General features: G+C 39.5%; 1 protein-coding gene across 2 annotated transcripts in view; it reads right to left on the bottom strand.

The window, feature by feature from the left end:
- The window catches only part of Kcnh5 (potassium voltage-gated channel subfamily H member 5), a 272,960-nt gene that overhangs the window by 248,422 nt on the left and 3,902 nt on the right, over positions 1 to 20,636 (bottom strand). For both annotated transcript variants that reach the window (XM_028789568.1, XM_028789576.1), the window contains exon 2: positions 1,150 to 1,273. In XM_028789568.1, coding sequence (XP_028645401.1) covers positions 1,150 to 1,273 — 124 coding nt within the window. The remainder of the gene's footprint in view (positions 1 to 1,149; positions 1,274 to 20,636) is intronic.

Genomic DNA, 20,636 nt, shown 5'->3' on the forward strand with positions numbered 1-20,636 from the left:
GGGGGGTGAGGAAGTGTGAACAGATTGTTTCTCAATCCTTGATAAACATTAAAATCATCTAAGCTTCTGGCTTAACTTGCCAACTACTGGCCCTGCATACCCATTTTGGCTGACTACAGTTCAACTGGTTTAAGAGTGCTAGAATGTGTTTTGCAAAGGTTATTTAAGTTTTTCTGTGTAGTGTCAGATTTAGACTTCATGAAGATGCAGATCATTCACATATATAGCACATGCATGCATGATCACACACACACACACACACACACACACACACACACACACTGTATCTCAGTATAAGTGGGTTGGGAAAAAACCCAGAAATCTCTCTGCTTCTCTGGCCAAGTCCCTTAACATAGCACCCTCTATGTTTTCTTAGAATTTGAACCAGAAAGAAAAGTCCAGATCCTTTACAGTTCCAAAATAATTTGACTCCAACACTTAGTTAAGTGAGAAATTTAAAGAAAATCTAAAGTGGTGGCAGGGGATGGGGGTGGGGTCCCATCTGTCCTTACTGAAATATGGTGGAAAAGTTTTAGATTCTAAAGTAGTTCCTTATACATAGGTTTCTTTGTTTGTTTGCTTGCTTGTTTTATGATCCCCTTTTATCACAATTTTCCATAATCTAGCAGATATGGCTATTTTTAAAGTTGTCATAACTAATATAATGTCAAATTCTGTTTTACATAAAACAAAATAAACAGCTAGGTTGACTATATCAACACTATAAAGGCATGTGATTGGCTCGGTGTAATTGATAGGCTTCGTTTTTGTTCTTTTTCATTCTTGTGAACTATGCTCCACTTGGATGGGTCATGTTTTCTATTTTGTTAGAGACTATTTTAATTGCTCCAGAGATATCAATGTCATCAGTGGCTCCATAATACTGACTACTCCTCTGATCACTCACAATCTGTGCAGCCTGCTGGCTCATTGTAGGTGACAAAAAATTTTAATGAGCAAATTAATTCATATATAAGCAAAAGTCTTCCATTGCAAAAGTTACCAGAATCAGCTCCTAAAATTCATATTTGCTATTCACAATGAATTCACACATATTTTCACCCTGTCATAAGTAAACACAAATCTCTCATCAATCTCAGAATTTTGTTCATATTTGGAAAAGATTTCAAAGTTGTTCGATCCACTTACCTGCAAGTGCTGCTTTTCTGCATGACGTCAGCTCGATGATATCCAGAGAGTTTACAAAAACCGTCATTACTATAAACTACAGGCCAGTCCACAATTTGGGCGTTTCCCAGTAAGAAACTTGATTCTAAAGAAGAAAGAGAATTATTTAGTTTATCGAACAACCTTTGTCTTTCAAATGATCAAAAAAGAAAATTTTATAAGACGAGCAGACGCAATGGCTGTAGGTGTGAGACAAATAATATAATGTGTGCAATAAGCCACATGGTGACCAATGACCTCTGCAATAACACCAAGCTTTATATCACAAGCCAAAATCCCCACTAAACACAATGAATGGCGCCTCTTTGCAGTCAAGTGTCTAAAGGAAGAAGAGTGTGCTTGGTGGCCAGTAGTACTGATGACTAAACATGTCTGACTTCATTTATTAAATAGGCTGAAGTCTCTTTTTCACAAATTAAGTGAAGTTATAACAGAGACAAGCTGAGTATGTTTCTCCAAAAATGCTATTAATACAAATAAGATTTGATGGGACAAATTCTTTGTTTGTTATGTTACTTGATCTTGAAAAAATCTGATCTAAAAAAGCATTAATGAGTCCTCTTTGGAAATAAAAGTCATCCAAAATCTATCAAATATCAAAAGGTATGCAAATCTATCAGTTCTACGTGTGGCATAGAACCTAGCAAATATATGTAGTTTATATTGCTGCTCTATTTTACACAGAAAAATAGGTTTGTTTTAGGCGTAAAATTAGTTCAAAAAAGTATATTTGGGTATTAACTGTGGTTGAAAAAAAACAACAGTTTTAGGCTGTGACTTTAACTATGTTAATGGTCTCACGATAATAAAGTGAAAATGAATTAAAATAATAATAACATACAAATGGAAACTATTTTAAATAAACATCTTAAAAAGAACTTTAAAAGTAAAAAGAGTACTCTACTTTTAAAATCTACTATAAAATAATCTCCTTTGGTCTCCTCTTCAGGTAGAATCTAAAAATAGAAAGTAAATTGTAAATGACAGGTTTGAAATCCTGACTCAGAATTGGTACTCCCAAAACCAACAATGTAAGTCAACATTTGCTAAGTGATCATTGCTATGCAAAAGGCGGACCTCTGAGTCAGGTTTCAGAGTGGAAGAAAAGGTAAAAGAACATACTCTGTGCTGCTCTTATCAAGTTCACATATTAAGTACATATTAAAGCAACCATCAAAACGATCTAGAGAACAGATACTAAATCAAGTCCAAGATGATGTATGAGAAATGCCTTTGGAGAGAAATCATGACCAAAACTGGGTAGAAATTGAAGAAAGACAAATCCTTTAGAAAAGAGGGGCCTTTTTAGCTGTCCTCCCTGAAAAGACTCCCAGAAGGGACAGTTGATGGGGTGATGGAGCCAGGTCATATAAGGCTAAAAGGTAAAAGGTCATAGATCTCATAACAAAAATGAAAGTCATAAATTAAAAAAAAAATACAGGGAAAAAAACACAAGAGGAAATTTAGCAATCTTGAGGAATACAAGAGTTTATCATATAAAACTCATAGTAATCAACATAAAAGAACGTATTGATAAATTGGGCACATTCAAGATGCAAATCAAACCCTCATCCAAGAACATTGTTGAGAAAATAAAATGGAAACCTACAATCTAGGAAAAAAATATTTATAATATTGATACCTGATGTCAACCCAGAATTCTTGCAAAATGCTAGGGAGATAATTTGAATGGGTGTCTCAAGGTGTGCCACAGCCAATAGCATATGGTCCCATTCACAAGACGTGAAGACGGTACAGACTAATATCACAGTGACAGCCCAGCACTCATCCACCAGAATAACTACAAAGGCTAACTAATATTAGCATTACTGGTAAGAATATGGGACCACTGGACCTAGATATAAATATAAGATGTTATAAGAAATAATGTTACGGGACTTCTGGTCTGGGCCTGAGCATAGAGCAGGTCACAGGCGGCAGCTCAGCACCCAACCCAGAAAACCGAGAGAAAGAGGGACTCCCAGGAGCTTTAACTCAGGCAGCATCCCAGGTAAAAATGAATCACCCGTGACGTCTGCTGTTAGAAGTTCTAATCCAGATGCTGGCCTCCGAACTTATACTACTCAGACCTTTGAAGGGCCACTGACAAGAACATCAAACAGCTAGAGATTGACATCACTAATCGGAAGAAATCCCTCGTTTCGCTGTCTGAAGAAACCCCCTAAAATCGCAAAGATCCTTATTGGACTTGATTTACAATAGAAAAGGCTGTGTACAGCTCTTGACTGTGTACAGCCCTTAAAGAAGAAGGTTGCCTTTACATAGACAAGACAAGGAGGGTTAAAGAGAGCATGAAACAGGTAGTGAAGGCCCTGAGAAAAATCAGAGAGAGAAAGAGACAGATGAAGGCTGGTACAAGAATTGGTTTGCAGCCTCTCCAAGGTTGTCAACCCTATTTCCTCCCATCTTGGGACCATTATTTGGGTTCTTTTTGCTTTTTTCTGCTGGTCCCTGACCCTCAAATAGGCGGACTAACTCTGTGATACAACAGATAAATAATTTGGTAGCAAAACCTACTCAGATACATTATCATAAGTTAGCTATAGAGGACCACGAGACTCAAGATGAGGTTGTTACTTTATACAGGATGTTTCCAAAACCCATCTCCACCCAACCTAAAAGGGGGGACTTCTGCCCCTAGACTAAGCAGAGAGGTGCCACCCAGAACCCCCTCTGTCAGGCGATCTGAATTCTTGCTTAGGCTGCGAGGCTAAGCACTGCAAGGGAATATAAAAAAAAAAGATAAAAATATCTATCTGGGTTCCCTGAGGGACAAGCCTGACTGCATAGGGGTTGATGTCAAAAGTATCCCCTCTCCAGGAAAAAGACATTGGGACGGGTATGGCCCTCATGCCTCACTGGACAACGACAGGGGGATGGGAGCCATAACAAGGTCCCCTTCAAATACTGGAGGTCAGGCCTCTATCCCCGCCTTCGCAAGTTTAGAATTGCCACAGCCCTTCTATACTTAGAGAAGGGAGGAAATGTCAGGGGCAGCCCTGCTTACCCACTGAAGGCCTAAAATCAGCCATAGGCCTAAAATCAGCAATAGGTTTGTCATACATGTATACTAACACCAAGTCTTGGGTCTCAGTGGAAAAACATTGAAACAGATGGCTATAAGCTAATGTAAACAGGCAGCTTTTGTGGAAATTTACCAGCCTGAGTAGTCATAGACCCTGTAAATAGGTAGCCTGGGCAGATAATACCAACTTAGATAAGGCATAGGCAGAGTCATAGTGAATTGTCCCCTGAACCTTCACCCAGCCGATACCCGGTTCTGATGATATCTGTATTCCCCAGATCACCCACACTCCAGTGTCATTCCCTTCCCCACATCCTGCCTTTCTGTGTTTATAACCCCTGTGTGAATGAATTACAATTTGAGAAAAATGAATTATAAAAAAAAGAAAAAAACTGAAAAAACAAAACAAAAAACAAACAAACAAAAGAAATAATGTTACGAGCAGTTTCAAGCACAATTTCTTGTAAAGTTAAATATACATCTGTAACCCAAAAAGCCCATCTTACTTGTTTACTCAAGTACAATGAAAACTCACATGAACAAAAGGAAAAAAAACATTAAAAAAGGAAAGAAAACCATTCATATCAGATTCATTCAGGTAGCCAAACACTGGAAAGAATGCCAATCAAAAATGGATTTTAAATGGGGTCAAATTTATATAAGGAACACTGCTTCAGTCTATAATGGAACAAGCTTCTGGTGTGTGCCACGGTGTAGGTTAACTTATGCATACATATATATCTATAGATAGATAGATAGATAGATAGATAGATAGATAGATGATAGATAGATAGATAGATAGATAGATAGATAGATAGATAGATAGAATGATGGCAGAAAAAATATCATCCATATAAAACGTAAATATAGACAAAGCTACGGTGACAATGGCAGTGGCGACAGGGAGCCACACAGCATTTCCTTCTCACTGGTTGTGATGGAGCTTAAGGTAATGATTATGCTAATTACCTACAATGATTTCTGAAAGGAATGGAGGGACTACAGGAAGGAAAAATAATAATAATAACTTTTGAGGGGCTGCTATGTCTGGCTTCAGTGGGAGAGGATGTGCCTAATCCTGCAGAGACTTGATGCACAGGGGGAAAGGGGGAGATACAGGGAGAGCCAAAGAGGAGGAGAGAGGGGGGAGGAACTCCACCAGGGGGGACTGGAAGGGGGTAACATCTGGGATGTAAATAAATAAATAATAAATAAATGATGATAATAACAACTTTCTGGGAGATGAACGTGCTCCCTATGTTGAGGTACACATGTGAACATTTGTCCAAACTGATCACACTGTACATTAAAGAACACTTAACTGCACATAAGCTCGGAAAACATGAAAGGATAATAGATACTCCTCTCCCTTTGGTGCATTTTTTTTTAAACACTGACATTTGAGTTAAGTCTTCATTACGAGAACAGTTAACAGTATCCCTCGGAGAACGCAGCTAGCATGATGAAGATTAGCTGCTTCCGGCCAAGATGAGTCAGAAAGCTTAAATTCCTCTTTAAGAGTGTGGTGTTTTCATTTATACAGGGCATCGATTATAACTGTCAAAAATGATGTCTTTTTCTCTCTTAGCCCAGGTTAGGCTACCCTGTCTAATCTATCTAATCATGCATGGTATCTGAAAGTCGTGGTAAGCCATGTGGCTGCAATTCTTCCTAAATTTCAGTCTCATATTCAAACCAACATCAACTCATCTTCTTGAAACCCCATGTCTCTTCAGACAGCTCAGAAAGCCGAGATGCTTACATCATCAGATCTCAAATCTAACCCCAGGCTTATAAGCACCCCTCCCTCTAATATAAGCGTATTGATGCTTATTCCTAAAGTCCACACTGTTGGTTTCACATTAGTTTCTTTATCAATTCCATATGCTCACTGGCAATGCTAACTCTTTACTCATACTTCTGCAATCCTTTGCCTATCAAACACTTAAGAGACCCTCAACTCTGCTTCCTCTATCCCTCAACCCTATCTTCCTCTATTCACTGAGGACCACACACATTCCACCACTCATACACACCCTCTATTTGCACACCATATACAAGAGGCTGAACAAAACATATTATATATGTAAAATGGAAAAGTGTGCATTCTTCAAAAACAGAGAGCCCTGTCACTGGCAAAAATATGGGTGAGCTTTGGTGGCATCACATTAAGCAAAATAAGCCAAAGACCAATACTGCATTTGTCTTTGCATTTACATATTACATAGATTCCATTTACATATAAAATATAAAATTGAAATACACAAAACAGAGAGAACAAAAAATGGTGCTAAGTTACCAGGGACTGAAGGGTAGGGGAACTGGACGGATATAATCAAAGGACATAAAACTAGTTGGCAATTGTAAGTTTGAGAGAACTACAGTTTCCATGGCAACTATAGTTACAGCAATATATTGTATATTTGAAGTCACAAGGGAGTAGATTTTATTCTCGATAACAAAAAAGATATGAGGTATAGTACATGTGTTAAGTAGCTCGATTAGCTTCTCTACAATACACTCACATACTAAAACATCATATTATTAACCATAAATAGATACAAAATGTATATCTTTAATTGCTTATTTAAAAACTTTTTAAATTTGCAATATAATATATTACTTGTTGATCGAAAGAATTCCCAATGCCCTGGGAACAAGGATCCCATGTGCTTTAAAAAGAGAAGAAGAAAGGTTGAAACTCTAACATGCTTGCTCAGCTGGGCTTTTTTTCCTCCCAGAAACTGCTTAGAAAGCAGCTTTTGTAAATGGGAGTTCACTGAAAGAAACGCACAAGAAATGTGTGTGCACACAAAGGCACAGCCCCCCAAAATTTCTTAAACAACACTTACTCAATGACATGTACTATTTTATAATCTGTTTCAATTTTGAAGTGTCCTAAACTTCACCGAATCGATGGAAAGCCTGCCTTATGCAACCCTCCGAAGGCTTTGCAGACCTCCCTACATCATGAAGAGTCTTGTTTCAAAACATCTGTTAGGTTTAGAAGCAGAGCTCTGCTTGTTCCATTTTGGCTCTGCCTATCTTCCTGCTGCTGCTCAGTGGCTTTCCACTGCTCTTCAATGGGACCATCTCGAAGACTGTAGCTCAGCAGGGCAGCCATCAGTCCCCACCAGGGGCTGGTGTGCTTCACACATTCACCAGCATCTCATGAGATAACAAAACAATCAACAAAAGCAGGACCCTCGCTCAGTGATGCGTTGTTCTGATGCTGCATCCCTTACATCTAACCCGGGATGTTGTTCTGATGTTGCATCCCATACATTTAACCAAGGAAGCATCTCTGTTCCCATCTTCCTGATTCACCAGCTACAAGATCTAACTCTTGGCTGAGGCATGTGCATAATCAAACTCTTTCTGGGGGAAGCGAAGTCACTTTTTTGCTTTAGATGGAAAAGCAGATAGATTACAGATGAAAGAGACAATCAAAAGCAACTCCGGCAGGGAAGGCCTATTCCTTTTAGTGGTATGGAGGCAGAGTTGTTCACGGAAGCAAAAATAGAAGTTCCAACCAAAACTGGTCAATGGACATTTTTACATTGTTTCAAATCCATTTTTAAAATATCTACTGAGTTACATCAATAACACTCAATATGGAGAGTTAGATATTCCCTGGGTATACACTAGTGTTTGCTTACACAGCCAATCAGAACTAATAACTCAGAATTTTAAAGGCTGTCATAAGCTTTTAAAATAGTCTTGGAGATGTATCTTCTGTTCCTCTTTGGGCTTCAAACTTGAAACTAGCCATTTAGACTATGAGAGTAAAGTAATTAGACTATGCCATTTCCTGTCCCTCCTGCTGGATCTCAATGATATGACGCTGGCCCTTATGGAGGACAACTGTAAGAACTCTTACTCTCATTTCTGACTATTTTATTTAAAAAACATAATTGAACAAATTTGCCATATTGCTCATATAAGAAGTCATCATCTGGTAAACTTTCACAAAAATCAAAGTCCCGTTGGCCACGTCCAGACTGATGCTCAACGTTACTGAGCGAGTAACACTAAAGACCTGGGGATTTCAATTAAAGTCTCAGTTTCTACATATACAAATTAGCAATAGTTATAAGCACCCCTCTGTGTAATTATGGAGACTAATAAAGAGCAATGTAAGCAAAATCTTCATAAACTATTAGAGCAAAAAAATCTTCATAAAATATTATAGTGTACTATTTGCAAGATTTTTTTTTCCAACTGTGCTGTAAGTGCAGAGACAGCTAACAGTGTGTTTGGGGGTGAGGGTGAGCACCCGTGTGTGCAAGCACAGAACAACAACAACAACAAAAAAAAAAACACTTCTTCATGTTGGACCTACAAACTGAAACCTGGACATTTGTATCAGGCAGAGGTAAATTACAAGTAAATAGAAAGTGAAAACTAAACACAGCTAAGTTAGAATTTGCTGAGCCCATTTTATAAATTTGCATATGTGTTAGGCAAAACATTCTGTGTATAGACAATGTTCGTATTACTGTCTCCTTGAAGTCATACGTTTCTTGTTTTAACAAATGAGAAATGCTATATCATTAATAAATATTAAGAACAGGAGAAAATCTAATTAAAATTACTTCCCAGAAATGTTTAGTTTCTTTCAGCTTTAAAGCAGAGTGGGTGAAGGAAATTTGAGTATAAATTAGCTCACTGCAAAGGAGATAAGTTAGAATCTAGAAGGTGGGATTATCCTAGACTGTCTTCAGCATGATATGGTTAAGAAAATTTCCCAGAATTCTAAGTGATCATCATTGTCAGCAGCAGCAGCAGCCAGTCTTGACAGCGAGTCTAGCTCTAGTGTGTCCTCACTTTTGTAGCACACAAAGCCATGGATTCCAGAATATTGAACTTCCCTTGGTATGCAGGCTATTCCGTCTCTTCAAGGTGTTTACAAAATGTCACTTCCAGAAGGCTCAAATACACAAATATGGTTCTTGTAACATGCCTATGAGTCAGGTGTGATTGTCAACCACGAGGCTGGGATTTCAGAAGCTACAATTTTGTGCATCCGCAAGTGCTTGGACAGATTTCTACAAAGGCTTGGGGCTTGAAAGTACAACCTAGGTAAAGATAGATGTGAAACAAAACAGTTAACTTACTTTCAAGCACTAGAAACTTAAAATCCAAATACTTGATTCAAAATGGTTTCTTAGGGTCACAAGAAATCTGAAAAACTTTGGATAGAAAAGGAGAGAAAAAATGTTCAGAGCCTGAAAAGGGGAAAGAGGTGAGCAAAAGAGCACAGGAAGTGGGCACAGGGACTGTAGTTTCTGGTGCTTTGTTGCAAGATGAGCTAATAGCACTGTTCTTTTCCAATTTAGTAAAAGAGTAGAATTTTGATGTTCTTATCCCAAAGAGAAGGCACATATTTGCTGTGATGGACAGTCATTAGATTGATTTGATCACCCTACAGTGCATACATGCATCAAGACAACATATTGGTCCCACAAATACATCCACATAATTTATCAGTTAAAAGCAAGTATGAAGAACTGCAAGTCTCAGTAGAGACCGTGATCACACTTGATCGCTTGATCCACTCAGTCTCGATCCACTTTGAGTCAAGGACCTTCAAGTTAGGAGCATAAGGGTTGTCATTCTGGTTCTCATGCCCTGGAGTTTCTAATTTAGTTGGTCAGGAAAGGAACCTCCAAACACTGCTATTTATTTTTAAATCTTCTCAAGTGGTTCCAGTGTGTACCCAGGATGGAGCTACACTCACTCATCTAGCTAGTGTAGTTATTCCTGAATGCTGGCAGCTGCAATAGAATCTTAATACAAGTGTCAAAAGAAGAGATTGCGAGATTCTAATGTAGATGCACTGAATGGACTCCCTAAGGGTAGAATGAAAAAAAAAAATACAGCTCAGGAGATAAGTCTCCTGCTCAACAATGTCTGGGACACTTTGATCTGAGCCCTTATCTCTCACGAGCCCACACCAGAATCACCTGGTAGAAGCAACACAGCATCTGAGACCCACCCTAGACCTTCTGCACCAGGACCTGTGGTTTGAAAAGAACCTAGGATGATCCCTAAGAGTAATGTTGCGTCTGTCTTGCATACCTTCTCCTTCCTTTTCTACAGATAGAAAAGCAGTCCAGGAAAGTTATAGGACTCGGCTGGTAAACACAGGCAAATGGAGCCTGGTACCAGGAAAGGACAGAAGCAGGCATCACTCGCTGCAACTCTCTGTTCTATTCCTGTTTCTCAGCTGCATTGAGCTCTTACTTTGTTTGGCTTCGTTTTAGCATCAAGAAGCATTTCTTCACAGAATGACTTCTTCAGGAGATAGGAAGATAACTATACTGGAGTTCACCCTCCTACATATTAATCCCATCTATAAGGAGATCAGAAACCCATGCTGACAGAAAGCTCTGAAAGAGGAGAGGTCATAAGCTGTCAGGAAAATGCCATAAAGTCATGTTGGGCAACTTCTTCTTTTCTACAGAAGTTCAGGTGGGTGAAAATGGCTTTCTTCTGGGCTACTCCAACAACATTTGACGTTCTATCATGCTACTGTTTTGGCTCGGGAAATGCCAGGACATTAACAATGGAATCAGGACAGAGAAGTAGATTGAAGGGAACAAACTTGGAGCCATAGAAGATGAACAAGCCCAGATGTCTAAGGTATGTCATAAAGACAGGAGTACTGATGCTGTACAGCAGGCTGAGATTGCTAAGACAGTTTAGCTCTTATCATGACAAACAAAAGTTATCATTATGGGAATCGTTGGGGCAGTGAGTAGGCTAGCTTTCTTGACTTCTCAGATGCTTTCTGTATGTCTATGTGGGTCCATCACATTTTAGCTGGGGAAATGGCTCTGTGGATAAAGTGTACAACTTTTACTCTCCCAAGCCAAACCACCATCCTTTCTTCCATGAGCCATTGCAATGATCATGTATCTGCCCCTTCACAATCTTCAGACAAGCAGCCCAGTGTTCAGGAGACCTGGGGCAGGAGGGGGGTGGATTTACATAGCCTCCAACTGCTCTTTCTCCTCATGTTGCCCACTGTCATCCGTCTATAGCTTCACAGATGCACCCATACATTTCCGTTTTCTCTCCTTGGGAATGTTTGCCTGTTTCCTCTGCCTACAATAATCTTCTTCCCAGTTACCTCATTGCCTTCCAATCAAAATTAGTCCCTGATACTTGGGACCTCGGCACTCTCTCCTTTTCCTTCAAAACTCAGGCCATAGTTTTGAGGTAGTTGTTCTTTGTGTGTTTGCTGCACAGCTGCTCCCCACTTCCAGTCCCTGAGATCCCTGAAGTCAAGGTACATCACAATATAACACATCAATCTTTGCTGGGAGAATCAAATACGCATTTCTATTCCTATTAAGACAGTCACAAAGTAATTACAATTATAAAGTAATGTTTAGATTTTATCTAGAAAGTATATGAGAACTCAGCTAGGCGTATTTCTTGAAAAAACTATATTACTAACAATAATTAATATGATAATAAGCAAACTTAAGCAGACTTTCCACACTCTGAATAGCATCTGAAAACTTGTGAACCTGAGTCAGGGAGCCAATGTTACTTTTCTGAGCTTGTCTTCTGGGTGAATGATATTTATAGACATTTTTAAGTTTCATGTGGCAGTAACAGAAAAGTCCCTGAAGCATACATAGCACATTTTATTTGGGTTAAACAAAATCTTGATACATATGGCTTATAAAAGGCATAAATTATTTATGTGTAATGTCCCCATCTACAGTGTTGATTTCTGGTACATGCATTTCCCACTTTTACAAAAGACTGGTCTCTTTTACTTCCTTACAAAATACACCTTTTCCTACAATTCTATAACAATACAGACAGTGTATAAACACATGCACTTCATATGTTCCAAACTGAGACTAATTATTATCTAATACTATTGGCAACATTAAGCAGACCATCACTGTGGGAGTTTGGAATATGCAAAAAAAACCTGTTAATTTATTCAAACGTGTTCAGCTGTCATCAAAGATAAAAATATGCCTCCACGTTTCATCTCCTTCAAGATCAAAGGTACATTTTCAAGTTTCTGTGCTTCTTTGATGGTGTTAACTTCATCATTCTTCACTTAGCCAATGTGGATCAGAAAGCAGGAGCTATTTCAACATCTAGTCCTGAAAATCCACTGTTGGAAAGAATAGAACTCTTACCGAGAATATTTTTTCCACCAAGAGAAAAAAACTCAGACGTTAAATTGGTACTTGTGCGTGTTATATGTATGTGTGCACAGGTGTGCACCCAAACGTGTGCATGTTGAAGCCAGAGATGAATGTCACATGCCTTCTTTTATCTCTCTCCACCTTCTGTTGTCGAGATGGGGTCTCTCATTGAAGCTGCTTGCTGTTTCTCTAGACTGGTTAACCATCAACCTCACCAGCATCTGCTTTCTCCCAGTACTGGGATTACAGATACACAGCCATGCTCACTTCTCTCTGGGTGCTGGAGACCCAACCTCAGATCCTTACGCCTGTAGAGCAAGTACTTTACTCACTGGGCCATGACTCCTTCCCAGTTTCCACTTTTAATAGGACTGTTTTGCTCATGAGATCTATTTCTAAGAACTATGCTGGTCAGAATCATTAGCACAAAACACAGCTGCCAAGATTGCCTGCATGATCCATTGACTTACAAAACATGAAACATTCACCTTGAGGTAGTTAATGACAGCTTGTTACTGAATCCTATCCCAATGAAATGTCTTAAAATACCTAAAGCTTTAGACATCCACTAGTTATATAATCTTGGGGAATAAGAGCTAAACCAGTCCAGATGTGTTTGCTGGGAGAGAAATGTGTTACTTATTTGATACTCAGGCCTCATTTTGATGTCTACAAAATAAACATTGTTTTTACAAAAATCTTTCCTGAAGAGATTATATGCTTTCTTGAAAGTTAACCTTTTAAGACAATCAAACATCAACAGCAGGAAACCTAATGAAGAATTTCAGCTAAAACCAATCTCACTTGGACACATGGTTAAAAGAAAAGAAAAAGGAGGGAAGGAAGGAGGGAAGGAGGGAAGGAGGGAGGGAAGGAAGGAGGGAAGGAGGGAGGGAAGGAGGGAGGGAAGAAGAAGAAAGGGAAAAAGGAAAAAAGAAGATATCTTAGTTTGGTTCTATGCTGTAATAAACACCAGGATCAAAAGCAATTCAGGGAGGAAAGGGTTTACTTCAGCTTACAGCTTACAGTTAATCCTGAAAGGAAATCAGAGCAGGAACTCAAGGCAGGAACCTGGAGACAGGAACTGAAGCAGAGATCACAGAAGAGCACTGCTCACTGGCTTGTTCTCCAGACTCCCATTCAGCTACCTTGCTTTTACTTCATAGGACCTCCTGCCCAGGGGTTTCAGTGCTCCCAGTGGGCTGGGTCTCCTTTATCAATCATTAATCAAGAAAATGTCGCAACAGATGTGCTTGTAGGCCAACCTGATGGAGGCATTTTCTCAACTTAAGCTTCCTCTTTTCAGATGAAAAGTTGTTGTTTTATTTTGTTTGTTTCAGTTTCCTGTATTTTCCATTCTATGTTCTATGGAACAGGAGTTAATTCAGTGGTTCTCAACCTGGAGGTCATGACCCCTTTGGACATTGAGTGACTCTTTCACAGGGGTTGCCTAAAACCATCTGCATATCAGATAATGTGCTTTGGTGTTTCGAATGCATGTATATCTGGTAAGAGTACCACATCCTCTGGAACTGGAATTACAGACAGTTGTAAGCTGCCATGTGGGTGCTGGGAATTGAACTTGGATCCTCTGGAAGAGCAGCCACTGCTAAGCCATCTCTCCAGCCCTTGCATATCAGTTATTTACATTATGGTTTATAACAGTAGGAAAATTACAGTTATGAAGTAGCAACGAAAATCATTTTCTGGTTGCGGGGAGGGTCACCACAACATTAGGAACTGTACCAGAGGGTTGCAGCATTAGGAAGGTTGAGAACCACTGAGCTGGTTGTCTAAGGGAAAGACTCTTATCTACAAGTTCAACTCATTTTCCTCCCTGGGACATTTTCACAGGACCGGTTACACAGAGATTGGAGTCCCTGGTGTGTGCTGTCTTCACAGAGCATGTCCAGGTACTGACTAAGCTGACTCTTCCTTTACTCTAAGCAATGTGTGGTTTGGAGGTTGCAAGGTGGTACTCCGGTGTCTTGTTTGTTCATCTGTCTGTTGGAGTTTGTCTCTACATTAGGGAACTCTTGATCAACTGAGACCAATACTTTAAAGATCAGTTGATGACCTTAGAGGCTTCCAGTTATTTAATGTTGTGCCCTCATTGGGTCACAAAAGGGTAGAAAAGTCTTCCATATTCTACCTTATCAAAAAAAATTATGAAAAGCAAGTCTGTATTAAGCTGTATCTATGAGGTACAGTGTAATATCTGGGACCTGTGAGTCCCCCTGCCCTCATCTCCTCAGCAGCCCTTCCAGGCCCAAGTTAAAACTCTGAAAAGCTTTGCTGCGGCAGTGAGAAGTGAGGCCAGGGAATGATGGGGAGACGGAGCCAGAGGAGAAGGCTGAAAGCTCTGGAAACACCCAGCAGAGTTTCATAAAATTATCAGCTATCCTGAAGACTGTTCTCTCAGCTGAGACAGGTTGTTTTGGGTATGGATGAGAGAGTCTCCCTAATTTGGTCCTCACTCCCGGAAGCTGAGCTGTTTCCGAGCTCAGCTAATGAGGCTGATTCTCCTTTGGGCATTGTATTTCTGTATGTTGAGCACATAAGAGTTGGCTGTGGTCTGAGTCTATTCAGTGAGGCCCCCAAGTTCACAGCCTGTGCACACAGCATCTTTAGGAGCAGCAAGAGAAATGGGTGGCAAAATCCTTACCCCTTAGGCTTTATCTTGTTCTTTGGGGAGTAAAGCTGCTTTGTATCAAGTAAGAAGGCAAATACAAACCTAAGATTTCTAGACAGGACAAAAGTGTATAAGTGATCTCAGACTGTCATGATGAAATGCCACGGAAAATTGATGGATTTTTGACATGAAAAGTAAATAAACCCAAGTCAGGCCACAGTTTAGATGACATGTGAAAAGAACAAGAAGAGAAACTCCAGATGCCACAGCCCATACAAGACAAAGACAGAGGCCAAACCCTGACTTCAGACAAGACTGCTCTGGAAAGTGGGATGAGGAAGAGCAGAGGGGAGATGGAGGGAAGAACATGACTCACTAAGGACCAGGCAGGAGAAAAAAGGAGGAGGGGACGGAGATGGGATCTAGTAAAGGAAGAGAGAAAAACATAAAACCATGAAAGGAAGCAGAATCTGTGTGTGAAGAGGATGGGATGAGGAGATAGTGTCTGAAGTCTCACAGGCCGTAACAATCCAAAGGAAAGCACTCAGATGAGAGGAATGCTCAGGAGCTGGAAATTCTCTGTTGCAAAGAGATTTAGACAGAAACAGCAATTCAAAACTGAAGACATCAACCACAACTGGGGTATCCAAAGATTTAAACAACTAATAACTGGCAGCACCAATGCACGGTTTTCCAAGGGCTCAATGCTGTCCTTGCATTTGGCACATATTTAACCATCATTCTACCTATGTAAGTCAGGTCCTGTTGTTACCTGTGAGGATACAAGGTGTAGGTAAGACGATTATGTCATAATAACATGTACATAAAGAGAAACATCACCATGACATTGTTCTGCGTCACTTTCTAGCACATAGTAGATATTCAGTAAGATTCTGTTCTGTCATTGAATAATTCACCATAAACTGCATGAAGGTCAAGCAGAGAGGTAGTAACTGTCTTTAGGGAACTTACCTTCAGACTGTCTAGTCCCCAATGCAGAGCCCTACTATCCTTATAATGTTATAAGATATAAAAAATGAGCTATTTCTGCTTTAATTTATCCAAGTAAAAGGAATTGCATAGACAGAAAGGACTGGGAGAAAAGATAACCTTTCCCTACAATGCAAGTCAGTTGATCAATATTTAGTTACATTTGGCAATCAGCAACTGGCTTGCTGGACTGTAAGCTGCTTTGACCATCAGTAAAACTCTGTTAAACAGGCAAGGACTAATTTCCAAAGACAAAACTTACTTTCAAAGATCAATAAGTTCTCACTGCAAAGTTGTTGAAAATAATTTAATTAGAGTATGAAAATTGATAAACACTTATTAAAATATAAATTAGTCCAGCATTTTAGCCCCTGGAGGTTAAAATGAAAATGATAGAGAATGTTTTGTTTGTACATCAACTTGAACTAGGATGCAAGCATGCTCTCATGGGCTCCGGCTCTCATGGGCTCCGCTGAGGCACCCCGTGCTATATGACTGTGCTAGATACACACAGTGAGTAAATAAACACCTTCAGCTACATAATCATTTAGCCAATTCCCTTCACAGACATAATCAGAGCTGTTTGGAAGAATCAATTTTGAACTTGGTTACTTTAGGAGCCAAAATCAAATTGCACTTACTCAACCAACCTTTTCTGTGTACTGCACAGGGAGATAGGGAAGAGATGGGGTGCAGGTGTAACCCGCATCCTCAAGGAGGTGCCCTAATGTCCCAACACTTCATGATCCTATATATACAGCATTCTAGCCAGACACCTCTAGGAGTCGGCTTTGAAGCTCAGATCTCAAACCGCTTACTTCTCAAAGAGCTCGTAAGACTTTCATTACATTTAATAGTGATATTTCTCTGATTGGACCAAAAAATCATTTTTAGTTAAATTTCAAATTGCTTTTAAACCATTTGTTCATGTTTATGATATTTTGTCCATTGATTTGTTTCTTTCCATAGAAAAACTTAGTATATTACAAAAGTATTGCCTACACTTCAGGCAAATGTATCACTACAGATGTTAGGTCTGAGTATCAACATGTAGCCAAATGCTAAGGCAATGTCTAACATACTAATTTATTATGGTAATAGTCATAGCAGCCTTAACTTGATCAAATATTTCTAGGTCTGGCCTCTTACACCACTGATAGTACATGTTAATCAACAGGAAACTGAACCTCTCAGAGTAATACATTTCTAACCATGCCTCTCAGAGTTTAACAACCTGGGGAACTTTGAAGATAATTTATTTTAGCTTTGAACTTTATTTTCAAATTTTGGGAAACATCAAAAGGCTAGAATTACACATACATATGGAAATAACTCTAAATCTGTGCCCTCTCCTTCAGTAAAGTGCAGTTACAACTGCCTCTACCTCAAGTCTAACATAAATTACATAAAAACATCTGTTTGGGAAAAATTCTGCTGAAATAGTAAATATGCAGCCATCTCCCTGGGATTAAACTATTATACACATGGAACTTTTCTGAAAACTTTGTATTTCACATATGTTGCCATTACACTGAAAACGTGTGCTATAATTAAATTTTCATTTGATGGTATAAATTCACTACTAGTCTAAACCACATATTATGAATGCCACATTATAACTATTCATGATGTATGATTAGCCAATATCACATGTTAGTAGTTACTATTTTACTGCTATCATATTTGTTTAGTCTTAAAACAATTGCCACCAATTTAAATAAACTTTTAATAAGTACCTTGTTTCACTGGGCTTTCTTGTTTGCCTTATGTTTTGTGTATTTCCTTTTATGCACAAACACTATGTAGATTCCCCTCCCCTGCCCCATCATGATTGAGGGAGAAGAGAGAAAAAAGGAAAGAAGCTGACTATTTAATCTAATCACTAATTGTGGTGGAACCTACAGTGACCTCTTGTGGTAAATGGTAACCACCGAACTTGGTGGCCACACAACCTCTCCCTAGGCTCACTCTGGGGAGTGCGGACCACAGCTCCTTCGAGAGAGCATCACAATGAAAGCTCAAGACCAGTGTTGACTGATTGCTAGAGCTTCAGAGTAGAAATCCACTCAGTCATTACCAATTACTACTGCCTTCTATTAAAATTATAATGGATTATTTTTTTAGAAGAATGCCTGAAAGAGGGTGAAATAAATGGATTTCTTAGACATTCTACTTCTGGAATCCAACAAAAAGATAGACACTAGTGAAGGCAAGAGCATGCAGGGGGAGCAGGAGCATGCAGGGGGAGCAGGAGCGTGCAGGGGGGAGCAGGAGCGTGCAGGGGGAGCAGGAGCGTGCAGGGGGAGCAGGAGCGTGCAGGGGGAGCAGCCCTTAGCCAGCACTGCACACAGGCTCATTATGTAATGTGGTGCGGACTCAGAAATGGATGATGTTCTTGGTTATTCGTCAATATAATTTAGGAAGCGGTCAGTATAATTTCAACCTCTTTGATATTTTAAACATTAAAGTGGTAGGTACATTATAAGACTTGGGTAAACCGATCCTTCAAAACCAATATGTGGTTTTATCAATATTTCCTGAACAGTGTCTTAATTGTAACAGAAAGCCATTCAAGGAAATATATATATCAGTAACTTTATAACATCGCCAACAAAACCTGTTTGCCTAACACTGTTCCTTTCAGGTTGGGTGGCAATTAAGTTGTTTTTCCTGTTTTGTTTTGATACCAAGATCACTGTTTCTTCCCCCCGGGGGTTTCTGTTAATACCACCTTGTTTCTAAATATCAGGTACAGCATGAAAACAATCTTTGGAATCATTTTACAAGGAAGAGGTGACAGAGTAAAGGAAGTGCCTGTGCAGCCTGCCGTCTCTAGACAAATGGAAAAGTGAAGCACCTGAGGACCTCTTGAAAGCCGAGTCGCTACTAAAGCACTCTCTTCTCTGCTTTCTTCTTTCCTTAGTCCTTCTCCTCCAAAAAGAAAAATAACACTTCTAGATTTTCAGAAAAGAAAGAACTCCTTAATTTTACTAGTATTTTAATATTAGTGGATAACTTCACATCAAAAATATTGATTTGAATTTATAATTTTTCAAAAAGAGCAATCTACTTTACCATCACCCAAACTACCCATAGCTAGATGCTCATTAGGGATTCAGGAAGAACACACAGGTGAAATATGCTGTCCACAAGGATGGGAACAAGGAGTGCTTTAATATTATTTTTGTCTTTTGAAACTTATATTCCATCTAAAAGTCTCTCAAGTACTTAACTCTACCTGCAATTTTACATCTCTTTACAACCTAGTTTTTACTAACAAATAGCTTGCACGAACACCCACCACATAAAGAGGGAAGAGCTCCTTATGGGGCCAAGCACTGATCTGATCCATAGCTACTAAGGAAACAGGCCTTCTATTATGGCGCTGCTCTGGTGTCGTGAACTTGACCACAGTTCTCAAGTCCTCCCTTCTTTGTAGTTTATTTTGATCCAAATAGCCAAATCTATACTTAAACTTCACTACGGTTAACAATCTGATATTTCAGACCAACCAGTAGGACTGTTTCTAAGGCAAAGCAATAATAATTGTTCAAGGAGGTAGATATGCCATTTTCTTTTTTTTCTTTTTTTTGATTTTTCTATTGGATGTTTTATTTACATTTCATATGTTGTCCCCTTACCCCATCCCCCACCCACCCAGGAACCCCCTATCCCCTCACCCCTCCTCCTTCTTCTCTGTGGATGTAACCTCTATCTATCCCCCCCTACTCCCACCTCCTCACCCTCAAAATTCCCACCCCCTGGGGCATCCAGCCTTCATGAGGTCAAGGTTCTCTTCTTCCACCTGTGCCCAGCAGGGCCCTCCACTCTTACATATTCAGCTAAAGCCCTGGATCCCTCCCTAAGTGCTCCCAGGCTGGTGGTTTAGACCCTGGGAGCTCTGGTTGGTTAGTATTGTTGCTCTCCTCATGGGGCCACAAACCCTTTCAGCTCCTTCAGTTTTCACTCTAACTCCTCCATTGAGAACCCCATGATCAGTTCAATGGCTAGTTGTGAGCATCTGCCTCTGAGTATGTCAGACTCTTGAAGACCTCTGAGGAGACATCCATATCAGGCTCTTATCAGCATGCACTTCCTGACTTTCACTTTCTTTAATCTGAACATTCTACATTGTACCCAAGTACTGAAATGCTACACCACAGCCTATAAATATGTCAGTCAAAATCAAAAATCTATTTTTAATGCTTACCTAAACATTCCTGTTGTCTTTATACTTTGACCTTTACAAATTTTTGCAAAAATAATTTGCTCTCCGTGTTTTAACAAGTTAAGGATTATCATAGTCCTTTTATCTATTTTATCAAGTCGTTAATCTTAAAACTTGGGGGGAGAATTCCTTGCTCCTCCTATTTTGAGTTGGCCAAAAAATTGTATACGTATCCACCCTACACAATGGCTCACTTTGCTTTATTTTATAGCTATAGTCACCACTGACAATTTGCAATTCTGGCCTAAAGCACTCAACTAAATAAGGAGGAAAAACCAGAGAGTAAACCAGCAGCAGAGAGGCCACCATGGCCAGTCAGAACGTGGATGGTGGCACTGTCCCCTAGAAACTGCAGATAAGGACTTCAGAGTT

The sequence above is a fragment of the Grammomys surdaster genome, unplaced genomic scaffold (assembly GCF_004785775.1).
Source record: "Grammomys surdaster isolate TR1022 unplaced genomic scaffold, NIH_TR_1.0 127, whole genome shotgun sequence".
In the NCBI taxonomy this organism is placed as follows: domain Eukaryota; kingdom Metazoa; phylum Chordata; class Mammalia; order Rodentia; family Muridae; genus Grammomys; species Grammomys surdaster.